At 40.0% G+C, this 16,020-nt stretch overlaps 1 protein-coding gene across 1 annotated transcript; it reads right to left on the bottom strand.

Moving 5' to 3' along the window:
• Nucleotides 1-453: 453 nt before the first annotated feature.
• On the bottom strand, nucleotides 454-15,226 carry LOC311264978 (neuronal acetylcholine receptor subunit alpha-4-like). The gene is made up of 6 exons (XM_084366246.1): nucleotides 14,920-15,226; nucleotides 11,016-11,167; nucleotides 8,726-8,770; nucleotides 8,528-8,637; nucleotides 4,647-6,069; nucleotides 454-3,137 (listed from the first exon to the last, which is right to left on the bottom strand). Exons 1-6 carry the CDS (start codon nucleotides 14,969-14,971, stop codon nucleotides 3,012-3,014), a joined length of 1,908 nt encoding a protein of 635 aa, XP_084222372.1. The 5' UTR covers nucleotides 14,972-15,226; the 3' UTR covers nucleotides 454-3,011.
• Nucleotides 15,227-16,020: the final 794 nt, after the last annotated feature.

Below are 16,020 nucleotides of genomic sequence, written 5' to 3'. Positions count from 1 at the left end.
TGGCACAAAGACAAAGAAATCCAATTTGAATAAAGAAAAAAAAACTGCAATAAAATTATTACAATAACTAAATGAAAAGCTGCTAAACTTAAGGAACTTTTGAACAAAAATTAAAGTAAATTGTGGAATTATGAAAATATTTTATACACTTAAAAGGTGTAGTTCACCATTGCCATTGTCAACTGAGTGTTATGCTGTCATGCACAATCAGCTGCTCCACTGATTGTTGTATCTATATCATAATTATTTAGGCTAATGACAACATTACTTCCAAAGTTAGTGCTCCCAGCTACAGTATAGTATCTCTTGTTAGCGACGCCCCCCTATGACCTCCCTGATAAAACTGTTGGCCAACCCACTGGCACTCCAACTTGCAAGTGCCCATCCCCTCCATTGTGACCGCCCAGCCCCCTTTGTGACTGTCCCCCCTCCCTCCTGAGTTGCATATTCATAATATGCTTGTATCTGACATTTTAGGTACTATTTAGGTGCTATTTATTTGCTGCTGAAATGAGATTAAAAAAATAATAAATGCATAGCAAGCCAGTTGCTTTGACCTGTCCACAACCCCACCCCATCTCACCTCTCGGCCAGCCTATGATTTTCATTATGGCCCCCCACAATGAAAACCTTCGGGGGGCGCCCCTGTCTCCTGTATCTATTGTTGAAGGACATAAATGATCCACTTCCTTGGCCCCATTGTCAAAAGTTCTTACTGCCTCAGTATCCTGACAGGTTTCACCCAAGTACTTAAACATGACTGCTGTGATCCCCTTTTCAACCTGTTCAGCAAGGTCTGTTAATTAAAACAGTTTTATAACCTGATCAGGGTAGAAGAAGTGTAGAATGTGTTTGTCAGGTATTACAATACCAGAGCAACAACTTTTTGAACAGTACCTGATTTTGTGCTGGAAATGCAACAATACCAAAGGTGTTTACAGACAGTGAGCAGTTGCCGCCGCTCGGTCTATTGTTGTCAGTGCAAACATGGTGACAGACGTGCTGCTGAGGCCATGTGGCAGCGCAGTGGCAAGGAGAGGCTGCCACTCTCTCAGAGCTCTGTGCCGCTGTATTCAGAGTTTATAATGGTTCAACTTTTTCAACTTCCTGCCACGGCTCGCTGTGCAACCATAGCAACCACAGAGACCACAGAGAGGGAAACAATACTGGAAAACGGTGTTCCCTGAATGTGACGCCTCTTCACCGGCAGAAAACAGATGGATCAGTGAAGAGAAATAATATTCGAGCATCATCAGATGCAAAGTCTGATTATCCAGTCTGTGACAGTATACAACTTTTATGATATTAGTCAGATAAACTATATTAATTTTTTCATGTTGCTTACCATTTCCTCTTCTTTAAGCTACAGCCTGCTATGTTTATTATAGCAGCCTATAGAGTGCCGCAGGAATGAGTCCTAAAACGTGGAAATATGAAATGTTTTAATTGGGACCAAAGTGGTGGAAATCCTTACATAGACCTTATATCCAGTGTTTCACACTACATGCTGCTCATTGTCCTCTGCCAAGTTGTTTTAATCAATCTTAAAACATAATTAACCTTTGCTTAATAGTTGTGAAAGCTTTGTACAAAACTAATGGTCTCATCATTAGTGAGTTTATCAAGAAAAGCAAAGACATGTCGGTATCAAAGTTAAGAGTATGTGATATTAAAAAGTTGGAGGGATTAATGTTATCTCATTTATCGTCTCATTTATAATAATTAATACTTCTTTTTGTATGGTAATAAGAATCCCACATCTTTTAACATCAAAATGTGTGATTCCTTAGTATAATTGGTGCCTAATACTAATAAACTGTGGCTTTTCTTCACTGACATCACTCTGGATGCTTTTCTTTTATGTTTTTAGAGAGGAGGATAAACAGAAGTGACTTCATTATCAGCCTTTCACACTTCTAATATCTGCTACCGCAAGAAACCTTCAATTCATTTTGTCCATCAAGAGCAGCTCTCTTTTTTTGTTTTGCAATATAAAAGCAATTACATCTCCTGTCAGATCTAACTGTACGGCACTCAGTGTAAAATGAGGTGTAGAAACAGGTTGTTTTTTTTACTTAAATAAGAAAACTAATGTCAGCTAAATTAATGTGGCAGTTTCTTATTAATATTCATCTTTAACTATAAATATCGATCGCTAAAATGAAGATAATGGGCTTTAAAAATCATGCTTGACAAAATATAAAATTAAATCAGGGCAAATTATTTCCCTATTATTCTACCAATTTATCAGGCAGTAGAAAAAATCAAATGTGCCCTTGCCTTTTTAGTTGGCTGGGATTGAGGGGAACAGAGAGTGACATTAAATTACTCCCAGTTAACACCAAAGTGCTCCAGAGGTAACAAATAGAATGGCTGAAAGAAATATTGAGTAAATGTGTTTATTTAACAGCTAGGATTAGAAAATAACAGAGATATATGTGTGCTGACCAAAGCAGTGGCCATTGCAAAAACACCTGAACACACACACTCAACTCCTTCCCAGCACTGAATATTGACAAACCATGTTGCACATGAATATTTTATGAATATTTGGTGAGTTCACTGCACTGCCAACTGTGCTATTGTCAAAGAAACATTGACATCTTTATTAGGAATGTTAAACTTGAGATTTAAACCAAATCTTTTACACTCTTATAATTATCTGATGGTCTTTCTGTGCTGTTTTCTGCGGTTGTAAATAGGTCTATTTTTCTCTGTTTTTTATGAAGGTGACAGCTTGAGCCATACAGCTCAATGTCAAAATGGAGTGGTGCAGAAGGATATTTTTGCTGTTGGCCTTTTGCCCTCATAAAGAATTTATATACCCACTGGAATCAGTGATAGATATTTAATCTCGGTTCTCCATCCATAACCTTTTGATAACCTGGGGCAAGAGCAAGGAGTGTGACTTGTAGTTCCTTTGAAAAGTAGGAAATAAAAAGATAAATGATAAACCATTCTTATTTTACAATATGAGACGGCGTGTCTTCATGCCAGTGTTCGTGGAGTTTCTAGATCATTCCAGCCAGCCAAGGAGGAAGAAAGAGTCCAACAGATCCCAGTATACACACCAGAACAAACATCCAGAGGAATATTCTGTCAATGACCATTGCCACATACTTCCAGTCTTCCTTTACCTGGCAGGGAAGAGAAAGAGCAGAGAGGGACATTTTGAATTTCACACCACACAACCTCTCTTTTTACCAGCTGTCAGTTTTCACCCTTGATTGATTTCTCTCGAATGGCTGATTTTCCCATTATGAGGCAGCTATCTCCTAAATGTCAGTCAATCCTTGCTTGTCTCTCTTATGAAAAATTCAAGGTCAAATTACCGAGGTCCCATTGTTCCAAAGACAGGCCTTTTCTGGCTGGAGATAGAAGGTGCATTGTGGTTCTGACAATGACTTGTGTCCATGAATGAAATAACTTCAGCCACTGACTGTATTACAATTGTACACGTTTTTAAACTTCTCCTCCCATTTCACAAAGACAATTTGATTTCATTTTCACAGCACCTCAACAAATAACACTGAATCAGTAATGGATACGTAAAAGCTTTTCACCCTTTAGCGGTTTCCGATTTAAAGACCAACAGTCTTTAGTTGTGACCAGAAGTCACTGTTGATATGAAATGTCACTCAAAACAGTCCAATGGTAAATAAGCACGAGGAGCTGAATCAGTTAAACTTTTTTTGGTATAATATATAATAAAATAACAGCCTCCAAGAAGATGGAGGCTAGCTAGACGACAAATAATACAGTACTGAGGCTGTTTCTTGCTGGTGCTGGCTCTTGGCACCCCAGGGCTAGGTCGGAAAAAAGGACCACAAACTAGTTAACTACATTTAGCAAGAGCTGGCAATTTCTTACACAACAAGGTTAGCTGAGTAAGTCCATCAGAAAACGTATTAAACCTCCTTGGTACTGTAGCTGGCCTTCGGCATTCTCTGAGGGGTTGGCTGGTTAGCATTATTAAGAAGTTACTTTAGCAACAAGCAGCCTAAAGCTATCTGTCCAGACTTGAGGCAGAGCATCTGGAAGACAGCAGAAAATACTTATCCATGAAACATAATCCAGTTTCACCCGAATTCAGTCAATACATTTATAAAGTTGTGTTTTTGTACAGTAATCCATTAGGCCGGTTCCCAGAAAACACTCAGCTTCATTCTTTTTATATATCAATAGCAGCATTATAGGCATAGAGCATTAAGGAAGTGTTTATTGGAGGCAAAATTAGCATACACCCCGCAGTGCAGGATGAGTCATTACATGTAATATTGTTTTGTTGTTTTCCAGGAAGTTACAAATTGTCATTAAAATAACCCTCAAAACATACTTGTACCTTGTACTGGTGGTTAGGTGAGATATAGTGCAAGACAAAAACACTTAAATATCAATTATGACTTAATTGGATTTAATCGTTTTCTTATTCTTCCAATAAGAAAACAGTGGCTCAAATTTCAAATGAAAGGTGACAGCCCTGTTGCATATGGTAAAGTTTGGATTGTCCATGTATCCAACATTATCAATCGAATCTGACCAACTCATGTAAGCCATTTTAAGTTATGCTGAGCGCTGTGAGAATTTCAAGTATTAGCTCTAAACATTTAGAAACAGTTACTTTAAGATAATTTCTGTCAACTCACCGAAAAATCTGCATCCTCTGCCCTGAGATGATCAGCAATGTACTGAACTCCCTCTATGGCCCGTTGCATAGCCGGGGAAATAGTTTGAACCACGGTGGTCTGTTGGGTACTTGCATCTTTAGTAGACGCTGCTGTGAGGGTTTCTGCTATGTGATCTGTAGAGGCTTGTTTCTTCAGCAGCCCTGTGGTCCCTTCATCATGCAGACAGCAGTACTGGAAGCTGTGGGAGCGACATCGATGCCCATCTCGCTGAGGAAGCTCCTTCTGTTGGTCAAACATTTGCTCTACACTGAGGGAGCGGCCATTCGGGGCAAGTGTATTGGGTTCTTCCCTGGATAGGCTGCAAAGTGGCCCCAGTGGTAAAGTTGGGGGTAAGGATAATTGGGAAGAAGATGAGGCAGCAGAGTTTTGTCCACGTAAGGATTGTTTCTCTGAGAGAACTGAGTACTGGCCGGATGGGGACTGGCAGAAGATGCTGGCCTTTAGAGAATGCTCTTCCACACTGCCGTCCTCAAGAGGGGAAGAGGGTGGAGAAGGTGAGCAGACAAGGATACTTGGACTGTCAGATGGAGTCTTTGGGTGTGTGTTCTCTATCTGGCCCATCTGTCTCAACCCTGTCTCTAACCCTGACCAAAAGGCCTGGGAGTTTCCTGTTGCAGATATGGTGGTAGGACGGTGCATCATCTCAATGAGCTTCTTGCAGTTATCCTTGGCTGTGCCTGGTGGACGCTTCATGAAGAGGACTCTAGGAACCATATCCAAGAATACTCTCCTCACCCAGTGAGGCATGCCATGGGTTTGTGGTGATCGATGATGCACATTTAACACAAAGACAGTAATTATGATAGAGAGCGTGACAAAGACCATGGTGAAGAGCAGGTATTCACCAATCAGTGGAATCACCAGCGATGTGGACGGTATAATCTCTGTGATCAGCAGGAGGAATACTGTTAGGGACAGTAACACCGAGATACACAAGGTGATCTTCTCTCCACATTGCGAAGGCAAATAAAACACGAGCACAGTCAAACAGGAGATCAGCAGACAGGGGATGATAAGGTTAATGGTGTAGAATAACGGCAGCCTCCGAATGATAAAGTAGTAAGTGATGTCTGCGTAGATCTCCGTGCAGCACTCGTACTTTTTGGTATTGTACTTGCCCACTGCATTGACAATGACCCACTCTCCACTCTCCCAGTAGTCCATCTGGTCCACATCGCCGGCCATGCTGATCAGATCGATCTTCGCACGGTCATAGGTCCACGAGCCAAACTTCATTTTGCAGCTCTGCTGGTCAAAAGGGAAAAAGGTGACATCTATGCTGCATGAAGACTTGTAAATGGCCGGCGGCATCCACTTTATACGACCGTCATAGAACAGGTGCGCCTTCGTAAGGTGAGTTACAGCGAAGTCGCCATCAGCGCTGCACAAAAAGAAAAGGGAAGAAAGGAGGAATCATTTCTCAAAGTAGGTATACTTTACATTTTTATTTCCCTAGTTAGAAGTTGCATTTCAAAATTTTTATTCTGTCGCCCAGCAAAACTTTTAGATGACAAACATCTGAAGTCAAGTGAATGGAATATCATAAATACAGCAGTTTTTATCACATCCAACGACTTCTAAAAACTACAAGCTAGAGGCTAATAGTGCAATACAATGCATACAAAATGTAATATATGTAATATACAAATACAATACAAAAACATATTTGGGTAATTATTTACTATGATTTAAATCTGTTTACTTTTTAAATCTTTCTACTCCCCTCTACATGCTTGCATTCGCTCAAATTTTGCATTCGCTCAAAAAGATGTAATATTTGTTTATGTATGTATATTGATGACACTCACATTTACATGTATCACCAAGCAAATAAAAGATTGGATGTGCCAACATTTCCTACAGATAAATGTAAAGAGTTATATAAATACATAACTCTAATCACTGAACACTGACATGGCACAAACTGCCCCTTCCTCCTCTCTTTCATCTCCTGCCTCTATAATCTGATTAATCTTTGTTTTAATCCTTTTATGTCATCTAGTCTTCACCCTTGATTGATCCAGTTTATGTTGCTTCATCCTGTTCTGCCTGTACTGTTCAGAACGTCTACCTGCCAGAGCCCTCTGGGTTCCTTTCTTGTTCCTGAATGTAAGCCTGTGTTTTGACCCAGCAAAGAGATGCCGGCTGTGAATCAAATATTTTGTTGTAGTCATAGATTCAAACATAAATGTAAAGGTTACGTCAAGACAGTAACAAAGTCAACCTATTTCCAGCACAACAATATAGCAATGATGAAAGAATTCATGTTCAAATCTGTAGTATCTCCAAGAGGTTCAGAAATCAGACATCTACTTTGAACTCTGCTGCTCATGGCAACAAAAACATCTCTGATCTATTTTTTTCTTTTTGAGGGCAATTTTATTTATATCATGTCATTTGTTGTTTTAGTCAGTGTCTTATGTAAAAACGTTTAAAATAGCCTGTGCAATAAATGTGCTTTACAAATAAAGTTGCCATGCCTTGCCTTATTAGTTATTTCAAATAAATGACTGAGCCTCAGATATTTCTGCTCACCCCATGCCAACTGAAATTTGGGTTAAGTTTCTTAATCCACAAAAGATTTTTGGAGCTTCACAGCAAAAACACTGTTGAGCATTCACCCAAATAACTTAAGTATGGGAAATCGTTTTAAACGTTTCCAGAAGCCCCAAGATCCTAAATTAATTTGAAAAAATTTTATGTACACCATTTTTAAAGGGATTCTGGAGACTTTAATTATGCCGCTGTCTTGAGCCATTTTATGTTTTTTGTTTTGTTTTGTTTCCCCACCTACTTCAGTGGTTTAGGAGAATGCTTCAACGCTGTTTTGCTGTGACGGTCCAGAAATGTTTTGCGAACTACAAACTTCACACAACTTTCCATTGGCACGGGTAAATAATGATTGACATTGAACTTTTGGGTGAACCTATCCTAAAAGTTTATTCATAACTCAGATATGAGTTAATTTGCTAAAAATACATTTGCAGTGTTTACACAGCTACATATTCACACTTCTGTTCACATAGTTGTTATGAAATTTAGATATATGAAGTTTATATATTTGGATATTTACATCTGGGTCTTTACAAACAGTAATAATAATCTGTTGAATCACGTTGACCTCAGTCTAAATCCCGCTAGCTTCTGATTGGCTAGTTCAGTCACATGCGAGTCGGAACGAGGAAGTGTTGTGGTTGAGAAGCTGATCAAATGTAAAGATGCTTTGTAAAGTGTCCTTGGGTGACTTGAAAGGTGCTTATAAATAGATTGTATTATTATTATTATTATTATTATCATTATTATTATTATTACTATTATTATTATTATTATTAATGTGGAGAACAGTAAAGCGTTGCTTAAGAAAGTTATCCGTCTCCATCCTGCTGTATATTTTCATGATGGTGATTCATCCACCACATATTGAACCCTCATGTTTCAGTTGCCTGTTTCTGATACAGTTTTCCATATAGCTGATGTTCCTTATGTAGAGTCAGATAAATACAGGTCAACCTGAGGCCCTCACACACTTGTGGATGCATTTTATCTGAGGCCACTTGAAACACATCCAATTACATTTAATCTTCTAATTCCAGGCCTAATGCATTGCATTGTTCAATGTTTGTAACCCCATCCATTAAGTCTGACCCTGTTCACATTTATTTTAACTAAATTACTTTATGACATTGGCAAGCGACAAGATGTTTGGCACAACAACAGAATCTTTGCGTTTTCCCTCCAGTCATACCATCTGTTGGAATTAAACCATGAAAATATGAACATTAGTTGCTCAGATTATTTTTGCCTCGATCCAGGAATCTCTTCATGGGGTAGATACTCACTTGTTGTAGAGGACGATGTCAGGCCTCCAGATGAGCTCTGAGGGAATACGGATGGAGGTGACATTTTCATAGTCCTCCGGGTTCCAGCGGAGTTTGTAATCATTCCATTCCTGTGGGAAAACATTAATCATATTCATATTCTGTAGCTGTGTATTAGACTGTATCTTGAGCATGAATTTGTCTCTCATCATCACATACTTGCTTGACCCAGACATTTGTTGTCATCATCTGGTTTTTCTCATCCTTATTTCATGTAAACAGAAGAGAAAATTATTCTGACATTCATCTTTCAAATGAACTGTATGACAATCTGGACTCTCATTTTCTATTCGTTTATTTCCAAAGCTGCTACATGCACTCATGAATCTGTTAGAGACTAAATCAAAATAAATACCCTCTATTTATGAAGACAGATTAGTTGTGAAATAATACAGGAAAAAAATATTAGCCAGAGGTTTGTGCAGAGACATCCCCACTGTACAATATATGTTGCTTTGCTGCCACTGCTGGTAAGCTGCTTCCTCCAGCTCTTTCTCAGAAACATCTAAGACACAGCAGTCAGTGAAAATACTCTGCAGGAGGAGAAAACTTCACCCTGAGCTGACTCCCACTAGTAGGCATGTGGTGCAAGCACTGTCACCTAATTGTGTGTCATAAACCTGGTGAATCACCCCCACAGCCATGCAGGTACTGCACATACTCAGTCTTAAAGCTGCACCAGGCAACTTTGCATGGCTCCAAATGTCAGTTAGGTGTTATAAAATGGTTTTGCCTTAATTAACAGAAACACACTGCAACATCATTTGTGCAAAATTCACGTGCGTTTAAAACTCCGGAGGGTCTGTCATGCAAAGACACCATAGAGACAAGATACACCAGCTGCGTCTGGGTTGCTGTTTAGGAGACAGTTTTGAATATTTATTGCCAGTGTTAGCATACTTGACAAGTGAATTTAATTTGGGAAAATAATTCAATCTCTTCTGTTGTGGTTTAATTTCCGCTGATAAGTGATCTGTATATTTAAAATTATCTCTCTTGTCTGGTGTAGCTTTGAGCTGGTTGCTATTGATATGATCATAATGAATATAACACATAAGACAGAAAGAGAACAAGTGAGAATGTATCCTTTAAAGAAACGCATCGCACAAACACCATCATAGCATTCGAAAAGGAAGACACCAGCACTTAAACTGACTGAAGTGATATTTTGCAAATAAGTTTACAAGCTGTTTAACATGCTGCAGATGACCAGCTTATTAGCTATCAAGTCTGCAAACAGATGTTAGCAGTGCTCTTTCCTCTGGTGAGGGTTTGTTTGGTGAGGCAAGACATGTGTTCATGTTTGTAAGTTATATAAGGAGGATATTTTAGCAGGAAAGCTAATCTGGGTATTCTTTGGGTCTTGTGTTGTTTAGCAGGGTGCTGTCTGGTCAGTGTAAGCATCTGCCTGTGACATTCCTGCTTTATGCAAATATGGTTGAAAATAGAGCAATTTGGACAAATGAATTTCAAAGCAGATATCTATGCTGTAGCAGACCAAAGAACTGCTGTTTAATGCTAGTTGGACTTTAAACACACAATATGTAATTTCTGCCACTAGGGGTCTCTCCATCAAAGCAATACAAAAGACATTTGCTGAGTGTTTTGTGGGACGGGCAGGGCTGAGCGGGAGGGCATTGCCCTGGCAGCTGCTCAGAGCCGGCCAGCTCTGGAGGAGAGAGTTGGGTGCAGAGTCAGACCTTCTGGAGGAATAAACACCCAGAGTTACATTGATTCTGCTCTGATCAGGAGCCATTCATGATGGGAGGAGAGCTTAGAGATTACTTTCTAACTTTTTGGTTTAAAAAGTGGATTTATCTTCACTCCTGTTTAAAAACTGACTGGTACAGCAATCTGCATGGACTCCATTGTCGGATGTTTATGTATTGTAATGTTGACTGCTGGAGGGAAAATGTATCAAATAAATGTACAGCATTGCAAAGAGGAAAGGGTAATGGAAGACAGAGAACTGGAGTCTCTGGTGAGTGCTGAGTTTAGAGAGAGTTGACCTGAAATGAAACACACAGACACACACACCCTCAGTGTTTCCTGTTGCTCGTTACAGCTTCTCTACTGTTACGTAACGTGGCTGTTCGGGGGGAATAAAACAATCACTTAAGTAAAGCGAATAAACACAAATGATCCCGTGTTCAAACTCACTTCACTGGTCGTGAACATTAAACAACCACCATTGCTGATAAAAAAAAATGTATCCGACCGAACTAGGGCACAAATATTCAAAGACAAAATAATGTTTTAAAGTTTTGTTCATGAAATACTGTTACTTTGAGAAAATGTGTGGATTTAAACATTGTTGGAGACATTTGGGATAATATAAGTACACAGTTCTGCTAAAAGGTCCAGTCATTTTAGAACATTTTAATGCAGAATTCTTACATACTATTTCTTTAACAGTGAAATCCAGTGTTGGCTGTGAGGTTTTACTCACCACATCAATAAGCTGGGCAATAGACAGTCCAAAGTGAACTAGCACTGTGTCTGTAGTGTTTTCCACCGGCCGGGAGAGCTTATTGTAATTTACAAATAGATCATGGAGCAGCCTCTCTTCAGCGTGAGCGCGAGGTCCAACCTGTGAAAAAGCTGAGGGGAGAGAAGACGAGATTAGACACATAAAGAAAGCTGAGACCAATGACGTGGCTGTTATGTGTCATTTAAAGGTCCAGTGTAAGATTTAGGGTGATCTATTGGCAGAAATGAAATATACCTAATATTGATAATCATGTTTTTGTATAATAAAAAATGTGTATAATAACCTGAAACTAGTCTAGAATGAGCTTTTCATATTCTCAGAGGATCCTGCCAAGTTTCACTGCCATGGTTCTATAGTGGTCCATAAGGGTCAAACCAAACACTGGCTCTAGAGAAGGCCTTTCACATTGTTCACTTTTTTAGCCGCCAGAGGGGAGGGTGAGACGAGGGGTGTTTAGTTGGTTAAACATCTGCAACCTCACTGCTAGATGCCACTAAATCCTGCACAGTGGAACTTTATTGTCTTTTTTGTAGTTTAAAACAACACATTTAGATCTTTGCTCAAGAGTACACATACTGTAGTTGCACATGCATCAGTTAATATTGCTGCTCCTTTGTGATCATCTTGAGCAGACTTTGCAAGTGCTGTTCTATAAACTTATAACCAGTTTGGATTGTTTGTTTGAAAAACAAAACCGTGATTTCAAATGCATGATGTTAATATTAAATATATTATTTAGTGTCTACAATACATTTGTCTATAATAGATATTGTGGATGTAGCCATGCCGCCATATAGAATCCACTGTTGTAGATACAGAGTGTAATCTAAAAGAAGGGTGACCTCTATTATACAGGTGGCGTATGGTTACATGAGACTGTAGCTGAGTGATGAGACAAACATAGAGGGGAGGGGGAGGAGCAGGAGATGAGAGACGGAAAAAGAGGAAGGATGAATCTGAATCTGAGGACATCTGTTGTGTCTCCGAGCAGACGTGCTGATGGAGCGATCTGTCGAGACGTCTCATCCTTTCCTCGCCTCCTCTCCTCTCAGCATCCTCTCCTCTTGGTCTCCCTCTGCCTCAGTGTCTCTTGGCCACGGCCGCTCTAATGGAGCAGCTCAATCACACGCAGCCCCTTTACAATCAGCTCACATAGCACAGGATGACCTAACGAGGTCTGGGAACAATTAAAGAGACGAGGACCGTCCCGAGGCTCGTACAGTACAATGTCCTTTGTGTTCCAATCCTCTGTCATATTCAATTTATCTCTTCTGGACATTGTCCATCTGTGCAGGTAATTCAGTGGCACAGCAATACATCCTAGGCTGTGGTTTGGTTTCACCAGCCTTATTGATATTGGATTATGGCTGGCAGTGATGCGCGTTTCAATGTCTTTCTTGTGTGTGGAGAATTGTATAATTTATTTCTTGCTGTGATATTGTTTGTACAGGAGGGATCTATCTGTCCATATATCTTGGACAAAGACACCCTGCTGTTCTAACTTGTATTCTTTCAACAGGGACACAGGTGTCGTTGTCATGCTGCCGGCCTTCCTCTCGGGTCCTCCTACCCACTCAATCAAAGCTGATGGGCTGTCCTTTGGTTGCCTGAAAACAGGCATCCTCAATTTTTAAAGGCTCGGGATCAATATCTTATTAAATGGATATAGTTTCTTATTTTCCCCCCATGTCTTCTCTTCCTGTGCAACTGAATCTGTTTGACATGTCCAGACGTCCAACAACCTTGAGACGTCTCTGCGTTTGTCAGATGAGAGAAACAGACGCGGGGAGCATTGTTTGATCACATCAGCTCAGAGTGATATCTGTTGAATGCAGCTGATATTAAATAAAGAGGAACGCCCGAGTAGATTCTAAAGCAGCCTTGCAACTAATGGGTTTAGATGGGGGAGCTCGCAGGGTGTCCTGACATTGACAATGTGTGGGTCAGAGCAGTAATGTGTGCTGGCAACACACTGTTGGATGAGTTTACTTCTGTACAGTGTGTCTTACAGGACTCTATGAATAGCACCGGTACAGGCTGCAATGTGACTATTCACTTCGGATGGAGGAAATTCTAACTTCCTTTTCCTTTTTGTGAGAATATACCTTATATCATGACATTCTCCTTCAAGATTTATGCTCTCATGATTTATTGATGCAGCCATTTAAAATCAAACAAGATCAGTTATGTGCATCATCCAGAAAAAGTTAATAAAATTTGCTACAACAATATAATTTCTGGTAATCTTTATTTGCTGATGCTTTCAGTGTTGTAGAGCACAAGCCACAAGGTTCAATCCCACTTAGTTATCCGCACATGTCAGAGCTTCTGGACCCAGTTCTGTCCTCATTTGATCAATGTACTCTCATAAGCTAATACTGCATGAGCAGCAAATATCACTTTTTATACAAGCGAGACCTGCTTCTGAACCAGGCAGAGGAGGATCGTTACCAGGTCACTAAGCAACTGTGGAGTTTTTACCTCTTTATTCAATGAAAACTAAACAGGAAGACAGCATTTTATTGTGTGAAGGTTATGTTTTGTCATGATTGTGATATTCATCTTGAGAAAAACACTTTAGTCTTTCTAATGAATAATGGGACTGGGATTTCATTAGAGACTGTATGGAAATTATTGTACATTATTTTTAATAAGTAAGACCTTCATTGCCTTTCTAAATATTTTCTTTGGGCTGGTTCCCTCACTTAGAAAATAACTGCAACACCCTCCCCTCAATCCTTCACTCCCCGACTCCTTCTTTTGTCCTTCTATGATGTATCATTTCCTTGTTTTTGACCAACAGGCGTGCACAATGAAGGAGAATCCCCTTCCCACTCAACTCATTGGTGAAACACATTCTAGTAGGAGTGTAAGCTACGGCTGACAATGACCCTGATAAAGACCTTTGTTGGCAACACATTGGTCATTTTATTGACATATCGCCTAGGGCTGGGCAATATATATGATATATATCGTTATCCTGATATGAGACAATACATCATCTTAGGTTTTGAATATAATTATATCGTGATATGGCATAAGTGGCTACATTACATTAAAAGTGATGTAATTTTCTGAACTTACCAGACTGTTCTACTTGTTTTACTACTTGCCTTTGACCACTAATTATTAATCAAAAATCTCATTGTGTTAATACATTGTGAAATTACCAGTAGTCATCCCTACAATATTGTCGCAATAATGTTATTGAGGTAATGAATCAAAATATCGAGATACATGTCATGTATTGCGATTTGACCTAAAAATATTGTGATATCATTTTAGGGTCATACCTCTCAACTCTAATTAGGCCATGTCAAATAAAGACATTTTTATTTTGCACAAATCCTACAGTGTGTCTCGGATTGTTTGTGAAGACAGACTTGCATTTCATATTTTTTAACCAAGACTATACTCCACCCATGCAATAAACCCTTCATAGGATGGAATAAGCAGCTGGAGTTTCCAAAGAGCACATGGATGTGATCACCATAAAGACCCAGCAGCATTTCATCCTCCTCTCAATATCTCTAAATTATACATAAATGGCAAATATAACAAAACAGAGAAAAATAACCAAATGCCATAAACTTCCCACAGCCCCTGACTTGCCCAGGCATGAACTTTGTTCATGTTGATTGACTTGAGCACCATTTATATATTCGCTCCAGAACAATTTTTTGAAAAATTATCATTTTTGATGAGTAAAAGTTGAGAGACCTTCCCAAGCCATGATTGAACAATTATCTGATGCCCCATCTTTTTGTCCCCCTCTCCCTAATCATTTTCACACACTCCCTTATGTTGAGAGATAAATTGAGAGCTGAAGCAGCTGAAAGTGACAGAAAGGGAAATAATTTACCTTGTGGACAGAGACTGAAGAAAAGTAAGCTTAAACATTTGTATAAATCCATCGCGCCCTTAGTCCTTAGTAGTATCCAACTCTATGAATGAACCCCCCTCTGCTGGATTTCAGTCATCTGTCCTGTAACAGTGAGTCTTCAGGAGGTTCAGACTAGGTTAAACAGCCAGATGGAGAGGTCATGTCAGTCCATGTCAGCCGCGGGCCCGGTGTCCCTCTTGGTCCCATCTGTCCATCTCCTCAGTTGTTCTCCTGTCCAGTCTGGGCGTCAGTATGTAGTTTAGTTGACCAAACACTTAAAAGTCCCTCCTCGCTCCACTGGAATCCTTCATCCAAGTGTGGCTTATCCTTCTCTTCTCCGCCCTCCCTGTCTACATTACTCCCTCCCTCGTCTCTCATCTCTCCGCCTCCTCATCTCATCTCCCTCTCTCTCTCTCTCTCTCCTTCTCTCTCTCACTCACACACACACACACATTTCTATCTTTGCGTTCTCTCTTTCCCTCCCACTTATTTGCTTTTCTCCCTGTTCCCGTTTTCTGTCTCTTCTTTACTTTATTCCATGAAAAACTGTCAACTTTTTGTCTGTCTGTGCATGTGTGTGTGTTTGTGTGTGTGTGTGTGTGTGTGAGGGAAAGAGAGATATGTGTGTTGAGGTTTTCTCACCAGCGTATACAGTGTGCGTGAGCAGTGCTGCATGTGTTTTAGCAGATCAGTTATTTGTATGTGAGCTACGTCCAGTCTTGAGGAAGTGCCGGTGAGTCATAGGGACCTGGACACTCTTCAATCTCCTCCCTGCCCGTCTCCCAGGAGAAAATCATCTCCAATCCCCCCACCCTTTTATCTTACCGCCATCCTTTCTCTTTTGAACACCCCTGACCCTCACCTGAAGTCGTTTCTTCACGTAACATCTTCCACACAGGCAAAGACTTGTCTTTCTCCACAACCTCTGTGTGCTGCTAGTCTCCTTTACAGCTTTTAGACGTCAGCACAGCTCAGTGCCAAGGCTGGCCATCTATTGAGACGGATGCATTTGCTTGAGGTGTTTTTACTGACGTCCTCGATCTTTTTACTTTTCCCCAGCAATGCCAACATATCATATTT

Source organism: Pagrus pagrus, assembly GCF_965226575.1.
Source record: "Pagrus pagrus genome assembly, chromosome: 11".
NCBI lineage: Eukaryota > Metazoa > Chordata > Actinopteri > Spariformes > Sparidae > Pagrus > Pagrus pagrus.
Note: the sequence above shows the minus strand (reverse complement) of the source record. Positions and strands in the feature narration are given on the sequence as shown.

Excerpts from the sequence above, each read along its gene's own strand:
- LOC311264978 (XM_084366246.1), bottom strand. The coding sequence starts at position 14,971 with ATGGATTTATACAAATGTTTAAGCTTACTTTTCTTCAGTCTCTGTCCA. Across the intron at positions 11,168-14,919 it reads CTTCAGTCTCTGTCCACAAG|CTTTTTCACAGGTTGGACCT; the intron begins GTAAATTATTTC and ends CTCTCCCCTCAG. Across the intron at positions 8,638-8,725 it reads CAAATGTCTGGGTCAAGCAA|GAATGGAATGATTACAAACT; the intron begins GTATGTGATGAT and ends GTTTTCCCACAG.